Source organism: Canis lupus, chromosome 9 (genome assembly GCF_003254725.2).
Source record: "Canis lupus dingo isolate Sandy chromosome 9, ASM325472v2, whole genome shotgun sequence".
Taxonomy (NCBI): Eukaryota; Metazoa; Chordata; class Mammalia; order Carnivora; family Canidae; genus Canis; species Canis lupus.
Window position 1 is genome coordinate 33204687 of NC_064251.1, and position 25329 is coordinate 33230015.

Consider the following 25329-nt stretch of genomic DNA (forward strand, 5'->3'; position numbering starts at 1 on the left):
GGCAGATGAAATAATTTAATCAACTTCTGACTATAGGCTATCTCTAAACCCCGGTCAAAATACAATAAACATTCACTGAAATGAACTCATGAGACAGAAAGGACAGGCCCCGGTGCCAGAAGCAAGAGGGAAATGGCAAATAGTACGGTGAGCAAATAAGCGGAGATGGAGCTGGTCTTGGGCAGGTTGCTGGCCTCAAAAGCCTGAAGTTGGAGCATCCAAACAGGAAGAAGATGTGGCTTGGGCCCATTCATAGTGAGAAGGTGGTACTGAGATCCTCACATTGAGCTGGCACCCTCAAAAGGATGAATCATTTTAGAAATAATTCATTTGGGGAAAAAAATCTTCCTAGTGGCACAGGGAGATAAGAAAACTTCACTGTCTTGGCATGATTTGAAAGTACAGAAAGAAGTCTTCACTGATAATTTGGGACTATAGCCCAGGCTTCATGTAAATTTGGGGCTGGAATTTACCTTACCTGTATGATCCAGGAATGAGGAACTCCAAAACTGAAAAGCAAAGATAAAGATACAGACCCTACTTCAAACTACAAAATATGCATGGATACAATTCACCGTAACCAAGACGTAGTAGATATAAATGTCCCAAGAACCTCAGGAAACAGAGGTTCACTATCAGATAGACTATAAAGTAAGTTTAAAATGATTAAAGACATAAAAGGACATTTGGAACCATAAGAAAATAACAGTATTTTTAAAAGGTAAATTTGAAAGAAAACTAAATAGAACCTCTGGAAATGACATATATATAGTCACTGAAATGAAAAGCTCAGTGGGTGAGTTACACAGCAGATTAGCCATAGCTGAAGGAAAAAAACTGAGGAAATTGCCCAGGAAGCATCACAGAGAGACAAACTGAAGGAAAGTCTGAGAGAAAGATTCAGGGTATGTTGCCTAGAAGGAGATAATACATTATACACCTAATAAAAGTACCAGAAGGAGAACACAGAGTGAATGTAGGGAACACAGGATTTATACAGACAATGACTGAAAGGTTTGCAAATTTGATAAGAAAACTTGCATCCTGAGATTTCGGATGAACAATGAATCTTGAGCCAGGTAAATAACAAGAAATTCACATTTGAACACAGCATGGTGAGACCTCAGGGAGCCAAAGACAAAGAGAAAATCTTAAAACCAGAAAGAAAAGCCAGATCACCTACAAAGGCATGATGGACTGACACCAAACGTCTCAACGATAGAGAAACAAGATGTGTGTTGAGGGTAAAATAGTAAAATAGCTTTCAACCTAGATTCTACCCTCAGAGAAATCCTCATTCAAGGCTGAGAGTGCAGTCAGACCATGTTACATTAATAGAGAAAGCAGGTCATTCACATAACCTCCCTGAAAGTAATACTGAAGGGTATGTTTCTAGGAAAAGGCTGGTAATTAGAAAAAAGGAATGGTATGTCAGAAGCAAAGGTGAAGAAATTGTCAAACATGGGTAAATCTACAAGATCTGCATAAAACTAAAGTGACAATAGTGATTAAATTTAGCCTTATTAAAAGCAGATGGGTCTAAAATAATAAGCAACAATAACAAGTAAAAGGGAAGATATAATTAAAGAGGAATCATTCTTAACTTATTGTATAATTGTTTTAGAAAAAGATTTTATTTATTTGAGAGAGAGAGTGCACAAGCAGGGGGGAGGAGAAAAGGGAGAGAGAGAAGTAGGGAGCCCCACGTGGGGCTCAATCCCAGGACCTTGGGATCATGACCTGAGCCGAAGGCAGATGCTTAACAGACTAAGCCACCCAGGTGCCCTACTTATTGTGTAGTTTTAGTGGGGTTGGGTCAAGTGCCAGTGTTAAAAATTCTAAAATAACCACTAAAAGAATAAAAGTAGAACTTATAACTTCTAAATTAAGAGGAAAGGGAAAAAAAAGAATTCTGGATCAATTCAATAGAAAAGAAGAAAGGAAGTAAACAGAAACTTAAGAGAAAGCAGAACAAGCAAAAGGTGCAAAAGGAGACGGAAGCCATAAATTCCAAAATGTCAGTAATCAGTAGATCAATAGCTCTCTTACACGCCGCTAGTGGGAGCACAAATTGAAACAGCACTTTGGAAAACTGCTTAACATTATCTTGTACAGTTTTATATTCACATACCTTACGACCTAATCATCCCTTCAAAGAAAAATTCTTGCCCACATGCACCAGAAGACGGGAATGTTCATTATATCACTGCTCATAAGAGCAAAAAATTGGAACAATCCAAAGCCCTGTGACAGAAGAATGGACAAAATAAACTGTGGCAGCGGCACACAATAGAGTGTTATACAATCAGAAATAAGAATGAACTAGGGGGATCCCTGGGTGGCTCAGCGGTTTGGCGCCTGCCTTTGGCCCAGGGCGTGATCCTGGAGTCCCGGGATCCAGTCCCGCGTCAGGCTCCCGGCATGGAGCCTGCTTGTCCCTCTGCCTGTGTCTCTGCCTCTCTCTCTCTCTCTCTCTCTCTCTCTCTCTCTGTCATAAATAAATAAATAAATCTTAAAACAAAAAAACAAAAACTACAACCAGATGCAGTAATCTAGCCGAATCTTAACAATATCATGTTGAGTAAAAAATATAAACCTCAAAAACTTTTCATAACTTAAAACAAGTATGTGATAAAAGTTTGATAAAAATTTTTAAAAAGCAAAAGAATAATAAATGCAAGATTGAGGTTAGTAGTTACTTCAGATGGAGAAAAGATAGGGGAGAAGCATGTAGGTAGTTGTAAGTCATTGTTATTGCTTTTGTTTTCTAATCGAATAACAGGTTTACAGGTGTTCATAACACCAATAAATAAATAAATAAATAAATAAATAAATAAAGCCATGGATGTACCCAATGATGAGTTTGTTAATCCCAGAGATTGTGATTAATATATTTTTGCACCAGAAAGTTTCACTAAAAATATCACATTAAATGTAAATGGACAAAACTTACTAGTCAAATAAATAAAAGAACAAGATCCAGCTATATGCTGTCTATAAGAGACTCACCTAAAATTTAAAGACTAAAAAAGGTTGAAAGTAAAGGATGGAAAAATATATGCCAGGCAAATGCTGATTAGAAGTTGGAGTAGTTATATTTGTCACAGGCAAAGCAGACTTTAAAGCCAAAAGTACTAGGGTTAAAGATCATTTGTGTATAGTTGATTCTTGAACCATGCAGTGGTTAGGGATGATGACCCCTGAGTAGTTGAAAATCCATGTCTGACTCTCAACTCCCCCAAAACTTAACTACTAATAGCCTATTATGAGTAGAAGACATAAATAGCCAATTAATACATATTTTATATATGTATCATATACCATATTCTTATAAGTAACATAATCACATATTTTGTATATTTATTACATATGTATTCTTACAATAGATAAAAATTGATTAACATACTTTGTATGTTATGTCTGTTATATACTGTATTCTCACAATAAAGTAAGCTCGAGAAAAGAAAATGTCATTAAGGAAATAATGAAGAGAAAACAGTAATTTCACATTACTATACCATGTTTATTGAAAATAGTCTGTATATATGCAGACTTGCACAGTTCAAACCTGTGTTGTTCAAGGGTCAGCTGTATACATCTTAAAGAATCAATTCACTAGGAAAACAGTATATCTAAGCTTGCATATACCTAATAACATAGCCTCAAAATACATAAAGCAAAAAGACAAAATGTAAAAAATAGAAAAATGCACAGCAATAGTAGGAGATATTTACAGTCCTTTTTGATATGCCTTATCACATACTTTTAAAATATAGAGAAAATAGAACTTAGATTTTTAGGAAAAATTGGCAAATTCAATCATATAAGGAGATTTTGATATACTACTATAAAAAGTGACAGATCAGGGACGCCTGGGTGGCTCAGCGGTTTAGACCCTGCCTTTGGCCCAGGGTGTGATCCCAGGGTCCTGGGATCAGGTCCCACATCGGGCTCCCTGCATGGAGCCTGCTTCTCCCTCTGCCTGTGTCTCTGCCAATCTCTCTCTCTCTCTCATAAATAAATAAATAATCTTTTTTTTTAAAAAAGTGACAGATCAAACAGACAAAATATTAGTTAAGGCTACAGAAAATCTGAGTAACATAATTAAGGAGCTTGATTTAATAGGTCTATATAGTATGGTGCACTTTTTTTTTTATGACAGTCACACACAGAGAGAGAGAGAGAGAGAGAGGCAGAGACATAGGCAGAGGGAGAAGCAGGCTCCACGCATCAGGAGCCAGACGTGGGATTCGATCCCGGGTCTCCAGGATCGCGCCCTGGGCCAAAGGCAGGCGCTAAACCACTGCGCCACCCAGGGATCCCTAGTATGGTACACTTAACAATTAAGGCATACCTTTTTTTTTTTTTAAGTAAGCCCGATGCCCAACATGGGTCATAAACTTACGACTGATTCCAAGATCAAGAGTTGCATGCTCCACCAACTGAACCAGCCAGGCACTCCAACATACACTTTCTTTTCAAAGCCACATGGGATATTTATAAAAATTGACCATTTCGCAAAGCAAGTCTCAACAAATATCAATCTATTTCATACAGAACACCTTCTCTGACCCTAATTCAATTAAGTTAGATATAAATAACTAAAAATTAAAACAAAAAACTTATGTTTAGAAATATAAAGATACACATGTATTGAACCAAAGAAGAAATCATATTTGAAATCTATTCTTTGCCTGGGATAATAATAAAAATTCTCTTTATCTTGTGGAATGTAGTTTGAGTGGTACTCAGAGTGAAAGCCATAGTCTTCTATATCACAGTCAGAAAACAGAAGGCTGGGGCAGCTAGGTGGCTTAGTTAGTTAAGCGTCTGCCTTCAGCTCAGGTCATAATCCCAGGGTCCTGAGAAGGACCCACCCTGCCTCCCCAACCAGAGGGCTCCTTGCTCAACAGGGAGTCTGCTTCTCCCTCTACCCCTCCTTGCTGCTTAGGATCTCTCTGAGACTCTCTCTCAGATAAACAAATAAAATCTTAAAAAAAAAAAAAAGAAAAGAAACAGATGGCTGAAAATTGATTACTTAAGCCACCAACTAAAAAAAAATTTTAAACAGCAACAGAATAAACCCAAAGAGAGTAGAAAAAAGAAAATAATGAGAGATACATATGTATTAATATGACACAATGTGATTATATTCTTTAACGTGGTATATATTCTTATATATTCTTATACACAATAATTTATTAATTTTATAAACAAAAATTAATAAAACCAAAAAATAGCGTTAACCAAACTGAAAGCTAATTCTTTGAAAACACTAATAGAAAGAAGAAACACTAGTTAATAAAAGGGAGATCTCTGGCACCACTGATCCAGGAAAGAGAAGACACAAACACAATAATACTAGAAATGAAAAAATGGACATTATGGGTAGGTGCAGCAGAGATTAAAATACATTAAGAGGAAATTATCAACAACATTTTGTTAATAAATTCAGAAACCTAGTTACTATGAATAATTTACTTGAAAAATATACTGTTTAAAAACTCACTCAAGAATATAAAACCTAAAGAGGTCCATAGCCACAAAAGAAGTGGAATCAGTAGTTAAAAATCAACCTAGGAAATGTTTATCCCATACCCAGACATTTTACCGGAAAGTTCTACCAAGCATTCAAGGAACACATAATTCCAATTTTATACACACTGTTCCAGAAAATGAAAAAGGAAGGAACATTTACTAGTTCATTTTATGAGGCCAGTATAACCAGACAAAGGCAATACAAGAAGGGAAAATTGCAGCCAATTTGACTTATGGACATAGATACAATAAGTCCCACAATTAAATTAGATGTTGACCATCATTCATTCATTCATCCTTTCATTTGTTCAACAAAGATTTATTGAGCGTCAACCATGCACTAATACAGGCACTGTGCTAATATGTGGAGAGCAGAGCTCATGGTTTGGTGGTGGAGATGAGCAACAAAGCAAATGATTGCACAGGTAAGGTACACAGAGGACATTCTGAGAGGATAACAGTGCCTACCAAGAGGGATTCAACCTGGGCAGAGAGAGTTTCCCGGCACATTAACGGACTAAGAGATGGTGTGGGAAGAATGCTCAGAAGGCTATCACAGGGGGTCAAGCGGGAAATGTAGGATGCAGCAGGAGGAAAGATGGGTTTGAGAGATACTTAGGAAGTGAAACACACGTCTTCATGATGGATCGCATACGGGAAGATGTCAATCTGGAGAAGGGCCAACCTCGTCTCTAGGGTGGCTGGGGTTCTGTTGACCCATATAGTGAAACTTAAAAGAGTTTTTTAGATTCAAGGGGAAAACGCATGCCTGTGTTTCTGGACATGCATGTTGAGTTTGGGGTACATCCAGGAAGGTTAAGCGGAGACGGTGAATAGCTCCGTGGAGAGCTCAGGCCGGAGATTTTAATTTGAGTGGTATCAGCAAGTAGGTACTATCAAAACCCACCATTCAGAGGAGCTCATTCAGGGGGGGTGGGGGGGCGGGAGGGGGTTGTAGCTGGGGGAGAGAATGAACACCAGTATTTAAAGGAAAGGCAGAGAAGTCAGGGTAAAGAGACAGAAGGAATGGCTGGAGAGGTAGGAGGAAAACAAAAGAACATGAGCATCAAGGACGCCAAGTGAAGAGTGAGTTACATGAAGGGAGTGTCTAATGAGGTCATGGGCAACAGAGAGGGTAGAGGACTGACATCGTCCTGCTGGAATCCTCCCGACCCAGGGGCTGCATTAAGTGGATGAGCTGGAGAAGAAGTGCATAATAAATAATAAGTTATTCCATATAACATAGTGCAAAGGGGCAGCAAGAGTGAATTTTTTGGGGGGACAATGAAACTCTTCTGCATCTTGGATTGGTTATTGCGGAGATAACCCAATCCTTTGCGTTTGTCAAAAACTCATAGAATTATAGACCGAGCGGAGTAAATATGACTGCATATAAATGAAAAATAAGTAAAAGCAATGTAGTAATGGAAATATAAGATCAAGCTCTCTCTCAACCACTGACTTTATAATTGCAGTGCCAGCCCCTCTCAGGGTTTTAATTCAGTTCAGTGTCAGCTTATGTAGGTCTACAACAGGGAACAAGGGCACCCCACTCTTGCCTTGTGGAGGACAGAATAAATATGCATGCCACAGAGCCAAAGGGCAGCAGAGTGATGGCCAGAGCCCCCCTAAGCAGCTGGCTGATTGCTGGGGGGTGGGGTGTAGCCTGCCCAGCTTGGCTCCTCTGGGATCCTGATGTAAAATGGGGCGGTGGGGGGAGTTGGATCAGGAAAGGCCTTTCTACCTCTGATGGTCTGTGGTTCTAGTGTAAAAATCCCCAACAAAATGCAATTAGCTTTGTTGTCTGCATTTTGTTATTGAGAATAGTCATAATAAACAATCGCCATAATAACAACTGGCTCTTCAACGCACCAGACCCCAGATGATTTGGGAAGCAGCTTGGAGTGACGGGAAAATGCTTGGCTTTGTGGTTTAAAGCTCTAAAGTGCCTTAAAAAAAAAAAAATCATAGCAAGTAATGATTGATAATAAGCACATCCCACATAGGTTTGCAGTCAAAAGGAGACTTTTATATTTACTTACTTCAATCTCTCCTTTCACCCCATCAATCCTGTTAGTGAGGGATTATCCCAAAAATAAGAGGCAGGGAGATTAACAATCTGGTCATCCAAGGCTTTGGGTAGTGTTGGGATTTTCCAAATATTCCACTTTTCCACGACCCACACTGGATTTGGTATAGTTTTGGTGTTGAGTGTGTTCCATTGTGTCCTAATCCTATGAAAATTAATGGAAAAGTGTTAATTGGGCATCAATTCATACTTAACATTAATCTGAGTATTTGATGAACCACAACTTTATGTTGCCCCTCATGCCATATTAACTCAATTTATTGTAATGATTTAAAACAATAAGGATAATTGTATCCTTATTGTTTTCAATACCCCATAAATTGAATCCAGTCTGAGTCTGGCCAGCCTGGAATCCAAGTGTGCGATGCCTTTGGGAAGCTACAGGCACCGTCTTTTCGGGGTTTTCAGGGCGGGGAGGGATGAAACCAGTGGTTTATTAAAAACCTACTGTGTGCCAGGACCAGTGGTTTATTAAAAACCGACTGTGTGCCGCCGCTACCCAGGTGGTAGGGGGTGCGTGTGCCTGAAGCCTTCTGCTTCCCTCCTTTACCTCCGCAAACTGGCGGCGGCGGCGGCGGCGGCGGCGGTGGGGTGGTCCTGGGCTACTTCAACCTTATGCATTTTACTATCTCGGCATAGAAATAATAAAAATGTCTAACGACCCGGTTGGAGAGGGGTTTCCTGACCACCACCACCCTCCCGAGCCATCCCAGAGATGCTTCAAAACTATCTGTCCCTATACACAGAAATTGGCGTTGAACCCCAATCATTTGACCTTGACCTCTGCAGACCTAGTTGATCCTATTTTCTAAACCCTGCACGATGAGCGCGGAAACCCCTCCTTCGGCGCTTTCTCACCGGAGGGATCTCGTCAGTGTCTCAAAGTTCCAAAATAACCTTTCCCCGGCACGGCAGAGGGAGGGCTCCGCACCTCCGCCGGGGAAGGGCGGGGAGTGGCGCAGGACGTGCCGGTGTGGAGCGAGAGCCGGAGAGAACTTCCAGCGCCAAAGGAAAATAAAAACTTGTGGCTGCCGTGGGTGCGGGAGGGTCTCCGCAGTCCTGGGGCTCCGCGACGCTGGGCGGCGGGGGGCGGGGGGCGTCTCGGGGCGCGCAGAGGGGCGCCGGGGCTTGGGTTTGATCCCGACGTCCTTGACCTAAATTTCTGCGCCGTGTGGCTGGAGAGAGGGCGCGGAGCCGGGCGGGCGGCGGGGGCCGTCCCCGGATCCCGGCGGCCGCGGCCGGCGAACTCGGACGGACGGAGACGCCGACCCGGGGCGGGGTGGGGGGCGTCCTCTCCCCTGCCCGAGCGCGGCGCGGCGCGGCGCGGCGCGGCGCGGCCGCCAGCTCCCCGCGCCTCCCCCTCCCCCGGCGCCCCCGCCCCCGCCCCCCGCAGCCCACGTGACCCCGCGAAGTCGGGGTGCGCTGCCCCGCGCCCGGAGGCGGGGCCCCCTCGGGCCGCGGGGTCCGCGCGCCGCCCCGGTGGGTCCGGCCGCGGGGGGCCGGGAGTGCGCGCGCGGGCAGGCGGGGGCCGCACCGGGGCGTGACGTCACCGGCCTCGGATACACGACGTTCTAGAACTCCGCCCCACGTGCGCCGGGGAGGGCGGGGCGGGGGCGGGGGCGGGTGGGGGTGGGGAGGAGGAGGGGGCGGTGGGGACGGGCCGGGGGGGCGGGGGCGGGCCGGGGGGGGCGTGCGAGCGGCGGGGCTGAGCCGAGCCGAGCCCACGTGTGACGGCTCTCGCCGCTGCCCCGGCTCCGCGGCTCGCACAGCGATTCGGAGGCGCCCGGGCGGGGGGGCGAGGAGGGGGAGGAGGGAGCGGGAGATCTCGGGGCTCGGAGCCGGCCGCCGCGCCGCGCCGCTCCGCTCCGCTCGCTGTGGGGCTCGGTTTCCCGGGGGTGGGGGGGCGGGGGGGCTCAGAGATGGAGGCAAATGGGAGCCAAGGCACCTCGGGCAGCGCCAACGACTCCCAGCACGACCCCGGGTAAGTTTCCAGCCGCTGCCCACCGCGCCGCCGCGGGCTCGCTCTCCTCGCAGCGGCGGGGACGGCGGCGCGCGGAGCCGGGCATCTCCCGCGCCCCCCGCCCCCGCCCCCCGCGCCCCCCCGGGAAGTTGCACACCTTTGGGTCGCGTTTCGCCGCCGCCTTCTCCCCCACCCCACCTCCCGGCTCGCGCTCGCCCGCTCCCCCCTGCTTTCCTTTTAGCTTTTGTAAGTTACACGTCAAAATGGCCGATCTGACATCGGTGCTCACTTCTGTTATGTTTTCTCCCTCTAGTAAAATGTTTATCGGCGGACTAAGCTGGCAGACCTCACCAGGTAAGGGAGGGAGGGGGGGACGCCTGGGTCCCCCCCTTCTCGGCTTCTTTATTGCTCTTTGTTATCCCAGTGTGCGAGCCCCCCCCCGCCATGGGCTCCCCACTTCTCCTGTGCAAGGTTATTTTTTTAAATAGCAAATCCTTTCCGAGCCCTCTACGCGACCTCTGTTGCCGAATTTCCCCCGCGTGTGCAAAAAAAATGCAAAACCAAAACAGAGTAACAACAGAAAACTACTTTTGGTTTTTGTCCTTGATCAAAATTTGCATTGCTTTTTTTTTTTTTTTCCACACCTTCTCTCCCCCCCCCCCCCATCTTTCTCTTTCTCTCTCTACAGATAGCCTTAGAGACTATTTTAGCAAATTTGGAGAAATTAGAGAATGTATGGTCATGAGAGATCCCACTACGAAACGCTCCAGGTAAACCATTCCCTTCTGGATTTTTGTCTTTATTTTAGAACAAAGTTTAAGTGTTATTTTTGGAGGTGTCTTCGGAAGTAGCTAAGCGGATTTAGAATGGGGCTCAGGCATGTGGCTGGTTTCGAACGTCGCTCTATTCCACCCCCCTCCCACCCTCACCCCCACCCCCACCACCCTCACCCCCCACCACCCCCGCCCCCATAACCCCAAAGGTTATTGTTAATCGGGGCTGAACTCTGGTTACAGAGATGCCCATCTCTGCGCTTTAAGTCCTGTTCCCGTTGCTGCTTCTTTTTTTTTTTTTTTTCCCTCCTCCTGTTTAAAATGACATTCAGCTTCATTCACTTTCTACATAGTTTTTTGGTTTTTTAAACGTATGCTTTCCCCACACACTCCCAGCTCCCCTGAACTCTTCAGCCCCTTTTGGAAAGCTGGATGAATCTCTGCTGAGCGCCGGGTTTTCTTCGGCATAAAACAAAGCGTTAAGAAAGGGAAGGGGAGGAGGAGAAGAGACGGACGGAGGTGGCGAAAGAGTGGGGACACCAGCATTTTCCCAAGTTACCTCCACCCGCCCTGCCCCCCCACCCCGTTTCCCACCCCCCTTTAACCTTGATGTGTTTTCCTGCAAGGGGCTGGAGGGGGGAGGGCTGTGGGCCGCGGGGGTGCAAGGGGCCAACTTTGGCTCCCCATCCCGCGGGAGGGCTCACTCCTTGTTGCTTGCCATGGTGTCACATTTTCTTGTTTGTTTTCCTCCCTCTTTGTCTCATTTCAGAGGCTTCGGTTTCGTCACGTTCGCAGATCCAGCAAGTGTAGATAAAGTATTAGGTCAGCCCCACCATGAGTTAGATTCCAAGACGGTAGGTTGCTTTTTCCCCTCGCTGTTGTTGTTCGCCCCTGTTCAGGACCCATCTGGGCATTGACAGCCCCATTTAAAGGGACAGTGCTTTCTTTTTTGCTTCTGTGCTGAGAACTGGGGAGTGTGATCAGCAGGGCTTGCGAGTTGGCTCTAAAAGTTTGCTGCCAGGCCTGGGCTTGGGGGGTGTTCTGTGTAGAGCCTGTCCCACCGCAGCTCCAGATGCTGCCAGAGCCCAGGCCTGGGGGAGGGGTCGGCCTGGCGAGAGGCTCTCTACCCGGCCCAGGGACCATGCAAAGAAACTGCACCATAGGGCAAAGGCAACTTTTCTTTGTCAGCCGAGCACAGCATGCGTTAAAGACTGTGGCTGTGGGGCATTGGTTTTCAGAAGGCACAGCCCCGGCCGTGGCCAGCCAGTGGCCAGCCGGTGGAGAGGGGCCGGGCCGGGGCCGGGGCTGGGAGGGGGAAGGCGAGGGGGTGCTCATCGCAGGTCCAGGCAACAGGTTCCTCCTGGGGAGCACCTCAGATTTGGAAGGTGGTTCGAGAGGGGGAAGGAGACCTCCCAGAGCCAAGCTGGGTGTCCAGTGGGTGACTCCAGATGGGGTGAAATCTAAGACTGATAAGGCCTTGGGTGTCCGAGTGATTTGTTTTTGCCTTTTTCCCTCTCAGATCTTTTATTTTGAGTGTGGGTACTTTTACAGCATTAGAAGGTTTCAGAGACTTACATGGAGAGGGGGAAAAGTCTCTAGGGTAGGGATTACCAAAGGGAAGAAAGACATTAGTACAGTAATGGGGGGTGGTGGAGAGCTCCTACGTAGTGTTTTCTTTAGGTCCCTGTGTTGACTCTGTGGCTCTCCCCCTTCCCTTTATGTCTACTAGAATCTCCCCCATAGTTTCATAGATCTGCCAAAGCAGGGGCCCCGAGGTGACATTGGGGTGCAGTGCTGGGCTGCTTGTGACCGCCCTTCTCTCTGGGTGGGTACTGGGGCAAGGCGAAGGATCAGGTTCTTGTCCCAGTTGCCCTTAATGAACTTGGGCAAGCTGTTTGCTGCTTCAGGGCCTCAGTTTTCTTTTCTGTAAAATATGGGAGTGGAACTGGGTGATCTTCCAAGCCCCCTCCAAGCTTTCACATTGAGGGTAAGGGGGAAATAAAAAGGAGAAAATCCTGGACACCTTTGGTGCATGGAATTTATTTTTGCAAATTCACTCTCTTTCTCTGATGGGAGGTCAGGTGCATGTTTCCTAGTGCCCCCTTCTTTCCTCCCCCCAAGATGACCCCACACACTTTAAGTTGCTTTATTAATTGCGCTGGACTCGTCATAGCTTGCAGCCCGGCCTTTTTGAGCTTTTAGATAATTTAATTTTAGGGACAGTCATTTGTAGGGTGATAATGGATGTCTGAAGAATTTTTTTCCCCTTCGACTTCCTGGTTAGACGTTTCAAAAAACTAGCAAAAGTAAAGAGGAAAATATTTCAAGGCAAATTCAGGAATTTATTGTTCACTCCGTCTCCCCACACTGGGTAGGAGAAATAGTATTTGGTTTCTGTGGTGCCGGGGGGGGGAGGGGGTGTCATAGCCCTCAGTATCAGGTGCAAAACGTGCCGTTTCCCCCTCCCTAACTGTTTGTGGATATGTTTTGGTCACTATTATTTAGTATAACCTAGATTTTGACTTTGTTTCAACGTTCAGTGCAGGAGGCAGAAGCGGTTGGTTTATTGACATGGAAACGAGGATCTTGTTTACCGTTACCTTAAAAGCTTTGTTTAGGTAACGGCCATTCACATCCAAAATAGTACCCTAGTCTTTTCCTAGAGGATTTGTAGCTACAGTAAGTAGAGCTGTACCTAACTAACTAATGTTTTTATTTTTGGTAGTTTTTTTTTTTGTTTTGTTTTTGTTGTTGTTTGTGTGTGTGTGTGTGTGTGTTTTTAATAGTTGACAGGGACGTGCAAAAGGTTGGGATTTGCCATACTTATCTTGACCTGTCCCCTCCTTTGGAGATTTCAGCGTGTAAACTTTGCACACTGGAGAACTCGTGTGTTGGTCTGACATGCTGTTATCACAACACCCAATACAGGAATTCTGAATTGGCTTCGAGTTCTGTCATTTTAGATATTTTTTTGAGCGTTCTTCTGTTCAGTGCTTTCTGTCCCCCTCCCGTCCCCCTCCTGGTCTCTCTCTCAACATGTCCCTCACCTTTGACTCCATGGACAAGGTGACTTCTTGCGGTGATTGTGTGCTGGTCCGCTAAAAGCCACAGTCTGGGGGAGTGTTTATAAAAAGACACATCTGTCTTACGTTTGGTCAACAGAATGGAAAATCCACACCTGTTGTATCTCTCTAGTCAGTGCTGAATACACCTGTAGATGCGGTAATGTTAATCTGGATGAGAGGGTAGTTTCCTAGATCAGAGATTTTTGTCTATTTTAGTTTTTGAAAAGTAATCCCTCATTTCTCAGGTGATGTTTAAGGGTAAAAAACATGCTGTGGATTTTATTAGGTCTTTAAACCACCTTGATAAAGGTGGTAAACCTTTGTGTCCCTTCTCAGCTGCAGTGTCCTAAGGGATGTGGGTCTGGGAAACAAGAATTCTCTGGTGTGCCTTGCCCTCCCCCCAACTCTGTGCTTTGTCCCATAGCATTTTTGCTTCTCCATGGCCGAACTGAAAACAAGGTTCAGGTTTACATTTTAGAAGGGGGAGAATTGCATTACGAAAGCCAGAGCCTATAAATAAATAACTTGTAGCAATATTCTGTGTTGAAATTTTACCCAAAGATTTGTGACTTTTAGAAATCTATTGAAAACCAATAATGGGGATTTAAGAAATTCTTTCCCTCCCCATACTTTCTCTCCAATACTTTCCCACCTTGAATCAGTGTATTAGATTCAGAAGCTTCTGTGGGAATTGTTTTGAGTTTTAAAGCCATGCCCCTTTTGAGAATCATGTGTTCTGCAGAGTGTCTGATCTGGGGTAGAGGATGTTTTTCCATCCTGATTGGGGTCGGGGCAGGGGAATACCCTAATTGTTACACTAGATTCCAACTTCTTTTTCTCAGGTTATTTATTTATTATTTTTCTTTTTCCCCCTCTACCCATGAGGGCCTTACTTTTGTAATTTGGATTTAGGTTGCTCATAGACTTCTACCCCCTGTGATTTTAAAAATCCAGGTGGTTTTAGCTCGTGTGTTTCCTTTTATTATTTTTTAAGAACTGGGTTGGGCTCCATAGTTTTTGACACCTGCTTCTTCTTGTGGTCTAACTACAGAATGAACTGTCTTTTTGGTTAACCTAGGTAACTGTACTTTTGCCAACATGAATGAATGAAATCAAGCCAAGCATCGTGTTGGATGTCTATGGGGAGTTTTTGGATGTTGATGATTTAAAAAAAATTTGGAGTCACCATTTCCACCTGCCTTGTTTAGTTATCGTCGGGGAGAAGATCTGTTATCCAGTTATCGACTCCTGAAAGATTCTTATGTTTAATTTTTCAGGTTATGATTTTGTTTTCAATGATGACATCCCCATTTTTTCTCCCACTGATGCATTGCACTTTAGATGCGGGTACCGCTTAATGTCCACTGTCTGTGGAAGAGAAGCCCTTGCTTAAATAAGAACATGTGTGAGATCTGATTTATTAAGGCCATCACACATTGAAATACATGGTAGGATATTTTGGAAGGGCCAGCTTTCTGTGTTACATTGTGGGAAGGATGAGTAAAGTTTGGATCAACGTTTAAGGAACTTTTGAGTTGCCCGAGAAGTTACAAAAAGCTGGGTGATAAGCCTGAGAAATGAGTGATTAATAATTAGGTGATTAATCATAATTTTTTCTCCCTCTCTGCCAAATCCGGGAATTGACTCTTACTTTTCCATTTCCCCCCAGATTGATCCTAAAGTTGCATTTCCTCGTCGGGCACAACCCAAGGTAAGTAGGAGAATTCATAATAGGATTTTAGCACTCAGCGATGGTTGCCAAGGATTTCACGTTTCAAACAGAGTCCTGGCAATGAAGCATTGAAACCGTCAGGTTCCATCAGGGTATCAGCATGTGGCTGTGAGAGTCCAGGCTAGGCAAGGAGCTCCAGGGAGATATTCTCGTGTGTCTGCAATTTAGCCATCCCTGAGGTGGGTTCTGAGCATCCAACAGGGGGCGGGGGCAAGCCTGATCCTCTGTGGCAGGACAGAGAGCTGTCGGTTGCAATATTTATGCAAATGTTCTGTTTATTTTTTTTAAGTTTGCCAAGATCCTATCAGGAGAACATGGACATTTCCTCGTGACTCTCTTTTGGAGGGTTCTCTTCTGAGGCCTTACCACTTGGAGTGCGTGGAGAGGAGTAGAATGTACGCAGTTTGTCTTCTTTTGAAAGAACAACTTTGTAGACCCATGAAGCCCTAGATTTGACAGTCGAGGCAGTGGATGTCTTGGTTTCACGTTGGTGTGAGCAGTCTGGGCACACTTGAAACCGGCAGTGCTGCTTCTAGGTGCACGTGTTGGGGCCTGGGGGAGACGTTCTGAGCATGTTGTAGCCTTGGAGGAGCAGTAGCATAAGATTTGCTGAGAGGATTAAGATAGGCCTTCACTTTTTCACAATGTGTGGCTAATAGAGTTTTTGCTGAGCTTGCCAGCTGTGGATATGAAAACAGCTACAGAGAACTGAAGGTGAAATTTATGGGCTTACATGTGAAAATTGCACCTTTTAATTATACTTTTTTCTTCCCTATGTAATATTGGGAGATAGGTAGACTTTTTCTGTGGCCTTGTCATTCTTTGAGGGAAAGGGAAAAAGGTGAAGCTTCCTATCATGGTCATAAAGGGAAGAAGCTGTTGCTTTTGCAAATTCCATTTATTTCTTCAAGCATAGTCTCCCACCAGTGGAACCTTTTAATTGTGTGAAGGGGAGGGATGAGGAACTTTAATGAAAAAGTTGGCACTTGTAGATGATATTTTGAGAATTTCAGGTCTGGAGCCTGCCATGTGATCCTTTCTTCCTTCCTTTTTTTTTTTTTTCCCCATGTTATTTTTCTTTTCCTTTCTTTTCTTTCGAAGGAAACACAAATCTTTTCAGCAAATATACCAAAAATACTTTCTTAAGGCATTTTTTCTCCTCCAACGATTAAGCAAATAATAGGAATCAATGAACCAAAGAGGTTAGATTATTTCTGTACGGAGCACAAACTTTGAGACTGTTAACTGTGTAAAGGTTGCTTTTCAAACTGTGTGTGATCCTTGACATTTCAGAGGCTTCCAGAATTAGCAGTATTTCCTGGGTTTGGAAGAATTGCTGTTTCTTCCATAAGTGTGAATCTTCAAATTTCCAGGTTAGTCATTTGATCATCCAGAACTAGGATCAGATTACCCTAGAGGGAAACTGGAAAAATCCCTGACTTAGTCAAACCTTGGGTTTGACATGTTTTCTCTTCCTTTTTATTGACCACCCCTCATCCCCCCCACTTTTTTTATTTTTTTTAAACCAGGAAGGCTATATTTCATTTTAACATACTCTGGCATTTGGTTTTTCGGTGATGCATTCAACATGAAAATGAGACAGACTATTTCTCGGACTTGTTCAAGGCTGGGATGTTTTAGGTGGATTGTCAGACTTGTAGACCTGAGTAAATATTATACCAGTTGGGGGAGGACATCTTTCCGTGGAGTTCCAGGGGTTGCATAACAATACCTTGCTTTTCATGGCACCCTTTCCCAAGGACTTTCCTATCTCTTATCTCCATCTGCATCTCAGGTCCCAAGACACTGAACAAAAACCACCTCTCCCAGCCTGTTCGCTCCTCTGTAACATGTGAGTGATGGGAGTAGCTCCTTCACCAGGTTGTTAGTGCTGAGTGAAAAAGAGCCTGGAACAGGGTGAGGGCCTCATCCCTCCTCATCTTTACTACTACCATTTAATCATCTTTCTCATTGTTGTTCAAGCTCAGCAGCCTGGGTTTGGATCCTATCTCTGCCTCTCATTAGCTGTGTGGATTTGGGCAAATCATTTGATTTCTTGGATCCTCATATACCCCATCTTACTGAGTTTTTGTGCAGATTAAATAAATAATAAAAGTAAAGTGCTTAAAAAAAAGATCTGGTGCGTGGTAGTACCATATATTGTTTTTACTGTTAATTTTGGTAGCTCTCATACCAGTCACCACGAGAGATCTAGCGATAATAGCGACGTTAAATGATTTTATGTGCCAGGCACTGTTGTAGGGACGTTACACATATCAATTCATGCAGTCTTCACCTGTGTCTTCTCAGGTGTGGGTACTAGTATTATGTCCAGTTGATAGATGAGAAAAGCGAGGCACAAAATGGCTGAGAAGTGGGGTGCGGGCAGTCTCGCTCCAGACTGGGCCCCCACCCAATGTGCTGTCCTGTGGGGGTTTCTAGGGGTGGCACCTGTGGGTTCAGACAGAGATTGAAGTTCATGGTGGTCACCAGGTTTTGAGGAACACAACTGCAGCCAGTGTGCGCAGTTTGTGTGTGGACTCGACGTTCCCTGGTTGGGTGATTCACCCAGCCCGTGTGATGTCATCCTGTTGGGTGACTCTGGCTGGCTGTGCGGAGGGGCACCCTGTCACAGGGCTCTGGGCTTGCTCAGCTCCAGGGAAGTGGCTGGGGAATCTGCGAGGTGTGTGCTGGCCGGGAGCTGGGACGGGGTGGGGAGAGAGTGTGCCTCTCTTGTCGACAGTTAGTTTCTAATAGACTTTGAGCCTGGCCGAGGGGATTTCAGACTGAAAACCGGGCTGGCGGGAGTATAGGAGTTTAAGTCAAGCCTTATTTGTTATTTTGTTTATCTCTCTTCAATAAAACTTCTGTGTGTGGATGTGTAGGGGTCTCGCTGCAAGGTGGACCGTGCCCCTCCTCGTGGGCTGGGTGAGGAGCTTTTGTAAATGAAATGTCAGCATGGGCTTCGGTTAAAATGCATTTCTCTGCTTTCTGGCTGTCCCTTTTCGCTAGCACTCACCAGAGAAATATTCGTGGAGGTGTTAAAACAAGGCTAGTGGAAAGAAACTGTAACTTAATACGAAAGAAAAGCCATGGGAATGAGGAGCAGATTTCACATTAGTACTGTCATAATATTCTTTAATGTATCATATAAATAAAAATCCGTTTTGACCAGAATTTTAATGAGCGACCTGAAGGAAGGGGTTTTGAATCCTGCAGTTCATTTATTCCCCTTTGCGATGTAAATGTTCACTTCTCAAGTGAAGTATAATGGGCCTTTATTAACTAGTCGAGGGGCGACTCTTTGGAGACTAGTGGCCGTTAATTAGCGAAGTACATTTTGATCAGAAGGCGATGGGTCCATTCTGTATCTTCCTATTTCGCCTGATGATTATTTCATTTTGTGAAATATGTAAGAGTTTCCTCCCGTCTGTCTTTTAAAAAATTAAAATGGTCGTGGTATTCTAAAAAAGATGACTTAATTTGAAGCTGTTGGAAGAACAGGCATGATTGGGATCAATCATGTCATATCATTTTGTCAGTCCCTTTGGGCAGAAGCGTTGGCTGCCTAGAAGAGTTTTGCTCAAGCTTGTGGGTTCTTTTTCTCGTGCGGAAAACCCAGGAGGCCACTAAACCACTTAGGGCACAGGCGAGTCTGGGTGTAACTCCTCATCTGCCCTAATTATCCTTGTGTGTAATAAAGCCTTCTCCACTCCCCGGGTTACCATTTTCTTCCTTATGTGTAAGAAGCCAGGACCTTATCTGTTGATCAACGGAGATCTCATTTCTTCAGCCTATTTCCAGTTGCCTTGAGTGGCAGCTGGGTGACTGTGGGCACCCCACATGAGCCCTTCCACACCTCAGTTTCTCGCTGTTTAAACCAGGGGTGTTGGGACGCCGGGGTGGCTCAGCAGTTGAGCGTCTGTTTTTGGCTCAGGGCATGATCCTGGAGTTCTGGGATCGAGTCCCGCATCGGGCTCCCTGTGAGGAGCCTGCTTCTCTCTCTGCCTGTGTCTCTGCCTCTCTCTCTGTCTCTCATGAATGGATAAATAAAACCTAAAAAAAAAAAAAAAAAAAAAAGAAAAAGCAGGAGTGTAGTGCCCAACATGAAGTGGTTTTCAAGGTGAATGAGGTAGTTTTCAAGGTTTTCTCTTTGCTGGGAGCCTGACACAGGTAGTGCCAGCAGGTGTCTGCTGGTATCCTTATTATAAAATAATTTATTATCACTTGGGGGCACAGCTCCACAATCCCACCATCAAGAGTCATGTGCTGTAGCGACTGAGCCAGCCAGGTGCCCCGTTATTGAATTATCTCTGTAGAATAAGAAAAGTTATCATGGAAAATGACCTGAGAAGAGTCCTGATTGGAATGTAAGCCCCCTGCCGGCAGGGAGCTGTGGATGGCTGTCATCACTGGATGCTGACTTAAATGCTTGAGCTGCAGCCAGCCTACCTGTTTCAGGGCGGGGGCAGCAGACATCAGGGAAGTAAGGTTGGCAGCTCCAGGTCACACAGCTAAGTTGTGGCAGCGTTGAGCGCAGGCCAGGTTTTCCTGCTCCTGTCTCATCCACTGATGAGGCTCCAGGGCCTGGAAGGTTCTCTGTTACGCATGCATCCGTCCAGATGGGTGCAGCACAGCACGAGCCTTTTACACACGCACCTCCTGTTCCGGGGGAGTGGTTTCTTGGCAGCTTCTCAAGGGCGGGCGAGGGGTGAGTTTTCGGCATCTGGCCTTCCCCTGCTGCTGTGAGTCGGGTCATTCTAGCGTCGTGCCATCTTGGGTGATCTGCAGCTGTCACCTCACCGGCCACAGTTAACCGGCCTGCCGGTGTGTTTCTGGTTCCCAGTGGGGACGTAGTGGTGTGTCTGCAGCCTTGTCCATGACCGTGAGGACCCTGGGGGATTAGTGGCTTAGCTGCTTTCTTGTCGGGGAGCGCAGCTCCTTCCTGCCTTCCGGTCAGCAGCAGGTGTCAGCTTAGGAGGAGGGGCACCTCGTCCTACAGATGTCCTTTCCTGAGATTTTGCCTTTCCTTGCGTACTTTCCTTTCTGCGTTAAGGTCAGTCTGCTGAGAAGCTGGAGCCCCTCTGTTCTATGTCAGATGTTTTTGGCAGGCAGGTGAGACCTCTCTGCTCCTGGGACTCTCTGAGGAACCAGCAGACCCTCTTGGGTGCCCCTTGAGGCGGCCTCCATTCTTCCTGTCCTTTTGTATTTTTAAACCCGAACGTTCTCTGGCTGAAGAGTCCCAAGAACGCACAAGGCACATGTAGTCCATCATCTCCGTTCTCTTGTTTGATCTGCTGTGTTCATTGACTAAGAGCTTGTTTAATTGTTTTTAATCACTGACTGGGTGCACCTGCTTTGGGGGGATTCAGGTTGCCCTCAATGCTCACCAAACAGTCTGAACTTCTTAGCCCCAGGTAGTTAGGGTCCTTCAAGATCTGTACAAGGAGTGTCTCCTTCCAGCTTACTTCTTGACTCTTCTACCTTTTGCTGCCTTGAAACTGCACCCTCTCCCTTCTCTGAAGAGCTACCCTTTTGTGCATCCCTACCCGCACCACCCTTTCTTGTCCCTGCCGTGTAAAATATACCTCTTTTTCAAAGCCCAACTTGGATTACCTTTTCCGCAGAGCTGTTTCTGCTCTTTCTCTGATGGAGTACTTCTTTCTCTGGATTTCCATAGCACTTTATTTTTCTTTGGTCATTGCAAACTATGATAATAATAGTAGTAAGGTTTTTTTTTTTATAAAGATTTTACTTATTTTTTTGAGAAAAGGCACATGTGCACACAAATGAGTGGAATGGCGGTGACACACAGTAATAATAAGCTAGAAAATAATAAATAGTTGTAAATTAGCAAAAACCTGTTGATAAACTTGTTAGGCATTGTGCTGGGCACGTGTTCATTTATTTATTCACTAAACTTTATTGAGCACCTACTGTGTGCCAAGGCCTGCATGCGGTTCTGGGGATAGTGTGGAGAGTAAGACCAGGAAATCCTTGCCCTCTTGGGGCTTTCACTCTAGGGCGCAAATAAGTAATGAGCAAGTGGACGAGTATATAGCAGGTACGGCAGGGTAAGAGTGAGGGTGGGGTGCAGGCAGACTGTATCTCCAGTGCATTCAGTTGCCATTCTCGGTACTTGGCAATTATTTACCAGGTTTTTGCTGAGCACCAGGGACCATGTTAGGGATTTTGTTCTGAGTTTTATGGCTATTTAGGTTCATGCCTTATTGCCTCCACTGGACAATGAACTCCCAAGGACACAGACATATTTTACTAATTGTAAAAAAACAAAACAAAACAAAACAAAAAATAACCAAAAACCAAACCTTAGTTTTCACTACTGCTCTTTGCCCCCCATCAGTCTCCATGTAGGTGGGATGAAGGCAAAATGGCAAAGGTGGCACAGCTCTTGTCATCAGGGTTTTAGCCTCAGGTTGGGAGGAGGGCTGCTACCTGTGGCAAGGAAAGAGCATGAAAAACACACAGAGTGGTAAAAATGATCTTCAGAGGCAGGAAGAGCTGAGATAGTTTCTCGGAGGAGGTAGTCTTTGCCCCAGATCCTGAAGCACAGGAAGGAGGGAAGAATGGCAGGAATGTGAGGGGCTAGGAGAGGTCAGTGTGCCGCTGCTCGAGGGCTGGTGTTGCATGGTGCTTTGGGTGGAGGCGTGGAGGGTAGGCCAGGGCCAGGTTGTGTTGCCTTGAGTGCCAGGCAAAGCAGATGAGCCTGTGCTTTATTTGGGCCTGTGCTGGGGAACCTGTTTTGTGTGAGGGCGATCACGGGGATGCTCTACATGATGTGCTGAGCTCTTTTGGATCATTATAGAAGCTGGGGTCACTGATAGGACTATGGCTGATAGGGTTTCGTGGAGACCTTCCCACCCTGGACTTGTGCCTTTGGTGTAATTAATACTGTGTTCTCTCTGGCTGTGGACCCTTCTCTAGGAGGGATGTTCTTGGCAGATACCACCCCTGCTCTTTGAGGTGTGTGGCAACTGCAAAGAGCTCTGTCATTCTCTTGCTTCTTTCTTCTCCCTTTCTCTCCTTCTTAAGTAGAGGCCATGATAGAGACTAAATCCCTAAATTCTATACTTGGTCCTTGTCTCAGCTGTGATCTTCACCTTGCTGTGTGTAGACAATGAGGTGTCATTTTTAAAAAATTTAATTTATGTATTTGAGAGAGAGAGCGAGCGAGCATGAGTGGGGGAGAGGGAGAGGGATAAGCAGACCCCCCCCCCCTACTGAGCAGGGAGCCAGAAATGAGGCTCGATCCCAGGACCCTGAGACCATGACCTGAGCCAAAGGCAGACGCTTAACCTACTCAGCCATCAAGGTGCTCTGAGATGTCATTTCTTGGTATAGAAGTTACAGGTTGTCTGTGTGTCACCAAGGTATGCCCTGTGGCTCAGAGCAGCCTGACTTGTACTTTCAGAGGTCTGCTTGGGGTTACCTTTGGCTCAGAGTGGCTGCCTGGTATGAGGAACATGAGATTTTTGGAATCATGACTTGAGCCTTCTGTGTGATGTGGGAGATATGAGCAAGCATGGTCTTGGGACTGAGTACCCCTGCGCACATGGCAGTAGCAGCAGGTGAAGAAGGTTGGTCCTGTTGGTATAGGTATCCTACTGGGGTCCCACATATATAACAAAAAAATCTTTCTTCTCTCTTTCAAGGGTAGATAACATCAGGCTCTCAATGATCTGGAAAGTTATTCTCAGGGTGTATGTCTGCCTGCTGACCTTGAATAATCAAAAAGAAAAATCCTAATCCAAAATAATGGCTGTTACTTATTGTGAGTCAGTATGTTCAAGGCATTGTGCTAAGCCTCTGTGTGCTTAATCTCTTTTAATTTCATCCTGATACCAGTCCTTTGCAGTGCTTGGTGTTCTCTCCACCTCACAGAATGGTAAACTGAGGCCCAGGGAGGATAAGCAGCTTTCCTGGGGCCACAGTTTTAAGAAGGGTCAGTGTTGGCCTTTGGACCAAAGTCTGTTTGAATTCCAAGTCCTTGCTCTCTTAATCACTAAGCCCTGGGAGTAGATTTTAGGTTCAGGGAGTAGATTTTAGGTTCTTACGCTTTGCCCAACTGCCAAAAAGTGCTCAGGCTGAGGAATAGATTCTGTTTTAGTCTGGCCAGGAAGCTTCCAGTTAGTTTCTGTTGCTTACTTTCTGAGAACCTTTTCGGCACAGTTGAATGCCACTTATCAGCTAGCGAGTTGCAGACAAGTCACTTAATGGTGTTGTACCTCCATTTCTCTCCGGTAAAATGGGGAGTTTTCACAGTACCTCCATCCTAGATGTATTAGGAGATTAAATGGGTTAATGCACACAAATGATCAGTGTAAGCATTGGCTGTCTCTTACTGCTCCTAACGATGGCACCAGCTAGATCGCAGGAGGACTTTACCAACAGCTTGTGGGTACTATTGTCCTTTCTAGGGGTGATGGATAGAACATGGTATGTCCAGTGGCATGGTCTGCTCCCAGCGTCCTGGCTTTCAAGGGGGAGATAGCATGCGTCCTTCATCTTGGGGGTTTCTTGGTGGGCATTGGGAATGCATTTCCTTTTCTGTTTCTGATGGCTGTGTTTTTGCTGCCTTTGAGAATGAAGTCCTGGGGAGCAGCTAGGGGACAGCTGAGACACTGCTGTGTGAGAGGTCTCTCTGTGAGCCTTCTCTCTCCCGGGCCTGGTCTTTATCTGCCTGGGGGTAGTTTCACCAATGACTGATCTGAAAGCATCACATTCATTTATTTGTCACTGACTGTGACAGGCAAGTTAATGCTAATGGATTCTTTTTTTAGCCTGTTGTCTGGGATGAGTTTCTCCCAAATGTCCTGAAATCTAAGGCATTAGGGGAATGTGTAACTTTTATGGCAAGGGAGGATTTAAAAGATAAATAGGGTTTTGTGTGCAAGGGTCTTAAATTTAGGTTAGGGGCGAGAGCGGCCAAGGAGGGGATGTTGGGCCAGCCCAGAATTTTCTTTTTAAGAAATCCATTCAGAGCTCTAAATTGCTGTTTCTGTTTCAATTATGTGACAATTTCAAGGATTTAGAAAAATCTAATAAAATGGTCTTGATGATGCATTCTGGGGAGAGAGTGCTTTAGAAGATCCAGGAGAATAAATTCCTTGGGGTCAAGAGATTCTCGTTCCTGCCACCTCAGGCCTTCTTTCGTCTGGGTTTTTACATTTTTATTGTTTTGAAGGGCAGAAAACGGTGTTGGAATGTATTCAGGGCTTCATCTATATCCTCCACTGAAATGAATTATTCTCTTTGGCAATTGCAGGTAGACAGGCCACAGTGATCACTAGCTTGCTTTCTTTTCTTTTCTTTTCTTTTCTTTTCTTTTCTTTTCTTTTCTTTTCTTTCTTTTCTTTCTTTCTTTTCTTTCTTTTCTCTTTCTTTCTTTCTTTCTTTTCTTTTCTTTCTTCTTTTTCTTACTAGCTGCCATTTTGTAAATGACTTTCAGAGCGTGGTTTGTGTGTATAGTGATTTTGAATAAAGCACCACAGAGAAAAACTTGGAGGAGCGAGCAGAGAGCCCCTCTGGAAGTTTTTTCTCTTTTCCTATCAAAGCTTTTGATAGTTTCCCAAGGAACAGAAGTTTACAATGGAAGCCGGCTTTGGGCTGCCTGCGGGAACAGAGCGCAGAAAGACCTAGTGTAGCAAAACGTGATGCTGAGTGACATTAATGAGGTGACCGCTCTGGTGGGAGGGAGGCAAGGAATCAGCAAAGCAGCAGTTCCCATGACTCGCTCTCCGCCGAGTGTGTCTTCTTCTGCATGCTGCGTGGGCGCCTGTGCGTTTGTGCATGTACACGCTTTGTTTCCCAGGGCCTTCCGATGAAAGTTTTAACGCCAGACCCTGCTCAGTTTGCTGTGATAGTCTCCATCCTAGAGAGGCCATGTGTGGCGGGTTCTCAAATGCCACCTACTGAAAAGTATAGTTTTAAACCTGAAGGCATTTTGTTTTACCTTCCTGGTACCTGCTGGAGCCTGGGTGGGTGGACGATGAGGCTGTCGTCACAGCGCCGGGCACTGTTGGGAATGGCAAAGCCAAGAGGGTGAAAAGTCAGTATTCTTGTCCCTGAAATGGATTCTAGGGAGGCAGGAAGAGAAAACCTGTTCGCTTGTAACCTTTTCTTTTTCCTCCCTTTCTTCCTTCCTCCCTTCC

At 45.5% G+C, this 25329-nt stretch overlaps 1 protein-coding gene and 2 long non-coding RNA genes across 23 annotated transcripts in view; 2 read left to right on the forward strand and 1 right to left on the reverse strand.

The window, feature by feature from the left end:
- Positions 1–3502: 3502 nt before the first annotated feature.
- Positions 3503–8931, reverse strand: LOC112655204 (uncharacterized). Its single transcript, XR_003133584.3, has 3 exons — positions 8486–8931; positions 7581–7772; positions 3503–7487 (listed from the first exon to the last, which is right to left on the reverse strand). It is a non-coding gene; the product is annotated as an uncharacterized LOC112655204 (long non-coding RNA).
- Positions 8932–9328: 397 nt separating this feature from the next.
- MSI2 (musashi RNA binding protein 2) overlaps positions 9329–25329 on the forward strand; it is a 391492-nt gene continuing 375491 nt past the window's right edge. For 17 of the 21 annotated variants that reach the window (XR_007412955.1, XR_007412956.1, XR_007412957.1 and 14 more), the window contains exons 1-5: positions 9403–9608; positions 9901–9941; positions 10276–10357; positions 11130–11214; positions 15095–15136. Coding sequence is in view for 18 of the 21 variants with exons in the window: in XM_049114116.1 (XP_048970073.1) it covers positions 9547–9608; positions 9901–9941; positions 10276–10357; positions 11130–11214; positions 15095–15136 (312 nt within the window). In the remaining 3 variants the exon portion in view is untranslated. Of the gene's footprint in view, positions 9609–9900; positions 9942–10275; positions 10358–11129; positions 11215–15094; positions 15137–25329 lie in introns of all 21 variants that reach the window. The other 4 variants (XM_049114117.1, XM_025439710.3, XM_025439695.3 and 1 more) reach the window with 3 other exon arrangements.
- On the forward strand, positions 15143–19243 carry LOC125755744 (uncharacterized). Its single transcript, XR_007412959.1, has 2 exons — positions 15143–16530; positions 16953–19243. It is a non-coding gene; the product is annotated as an uncharacterized LOC125755744 (long non-coding RNA).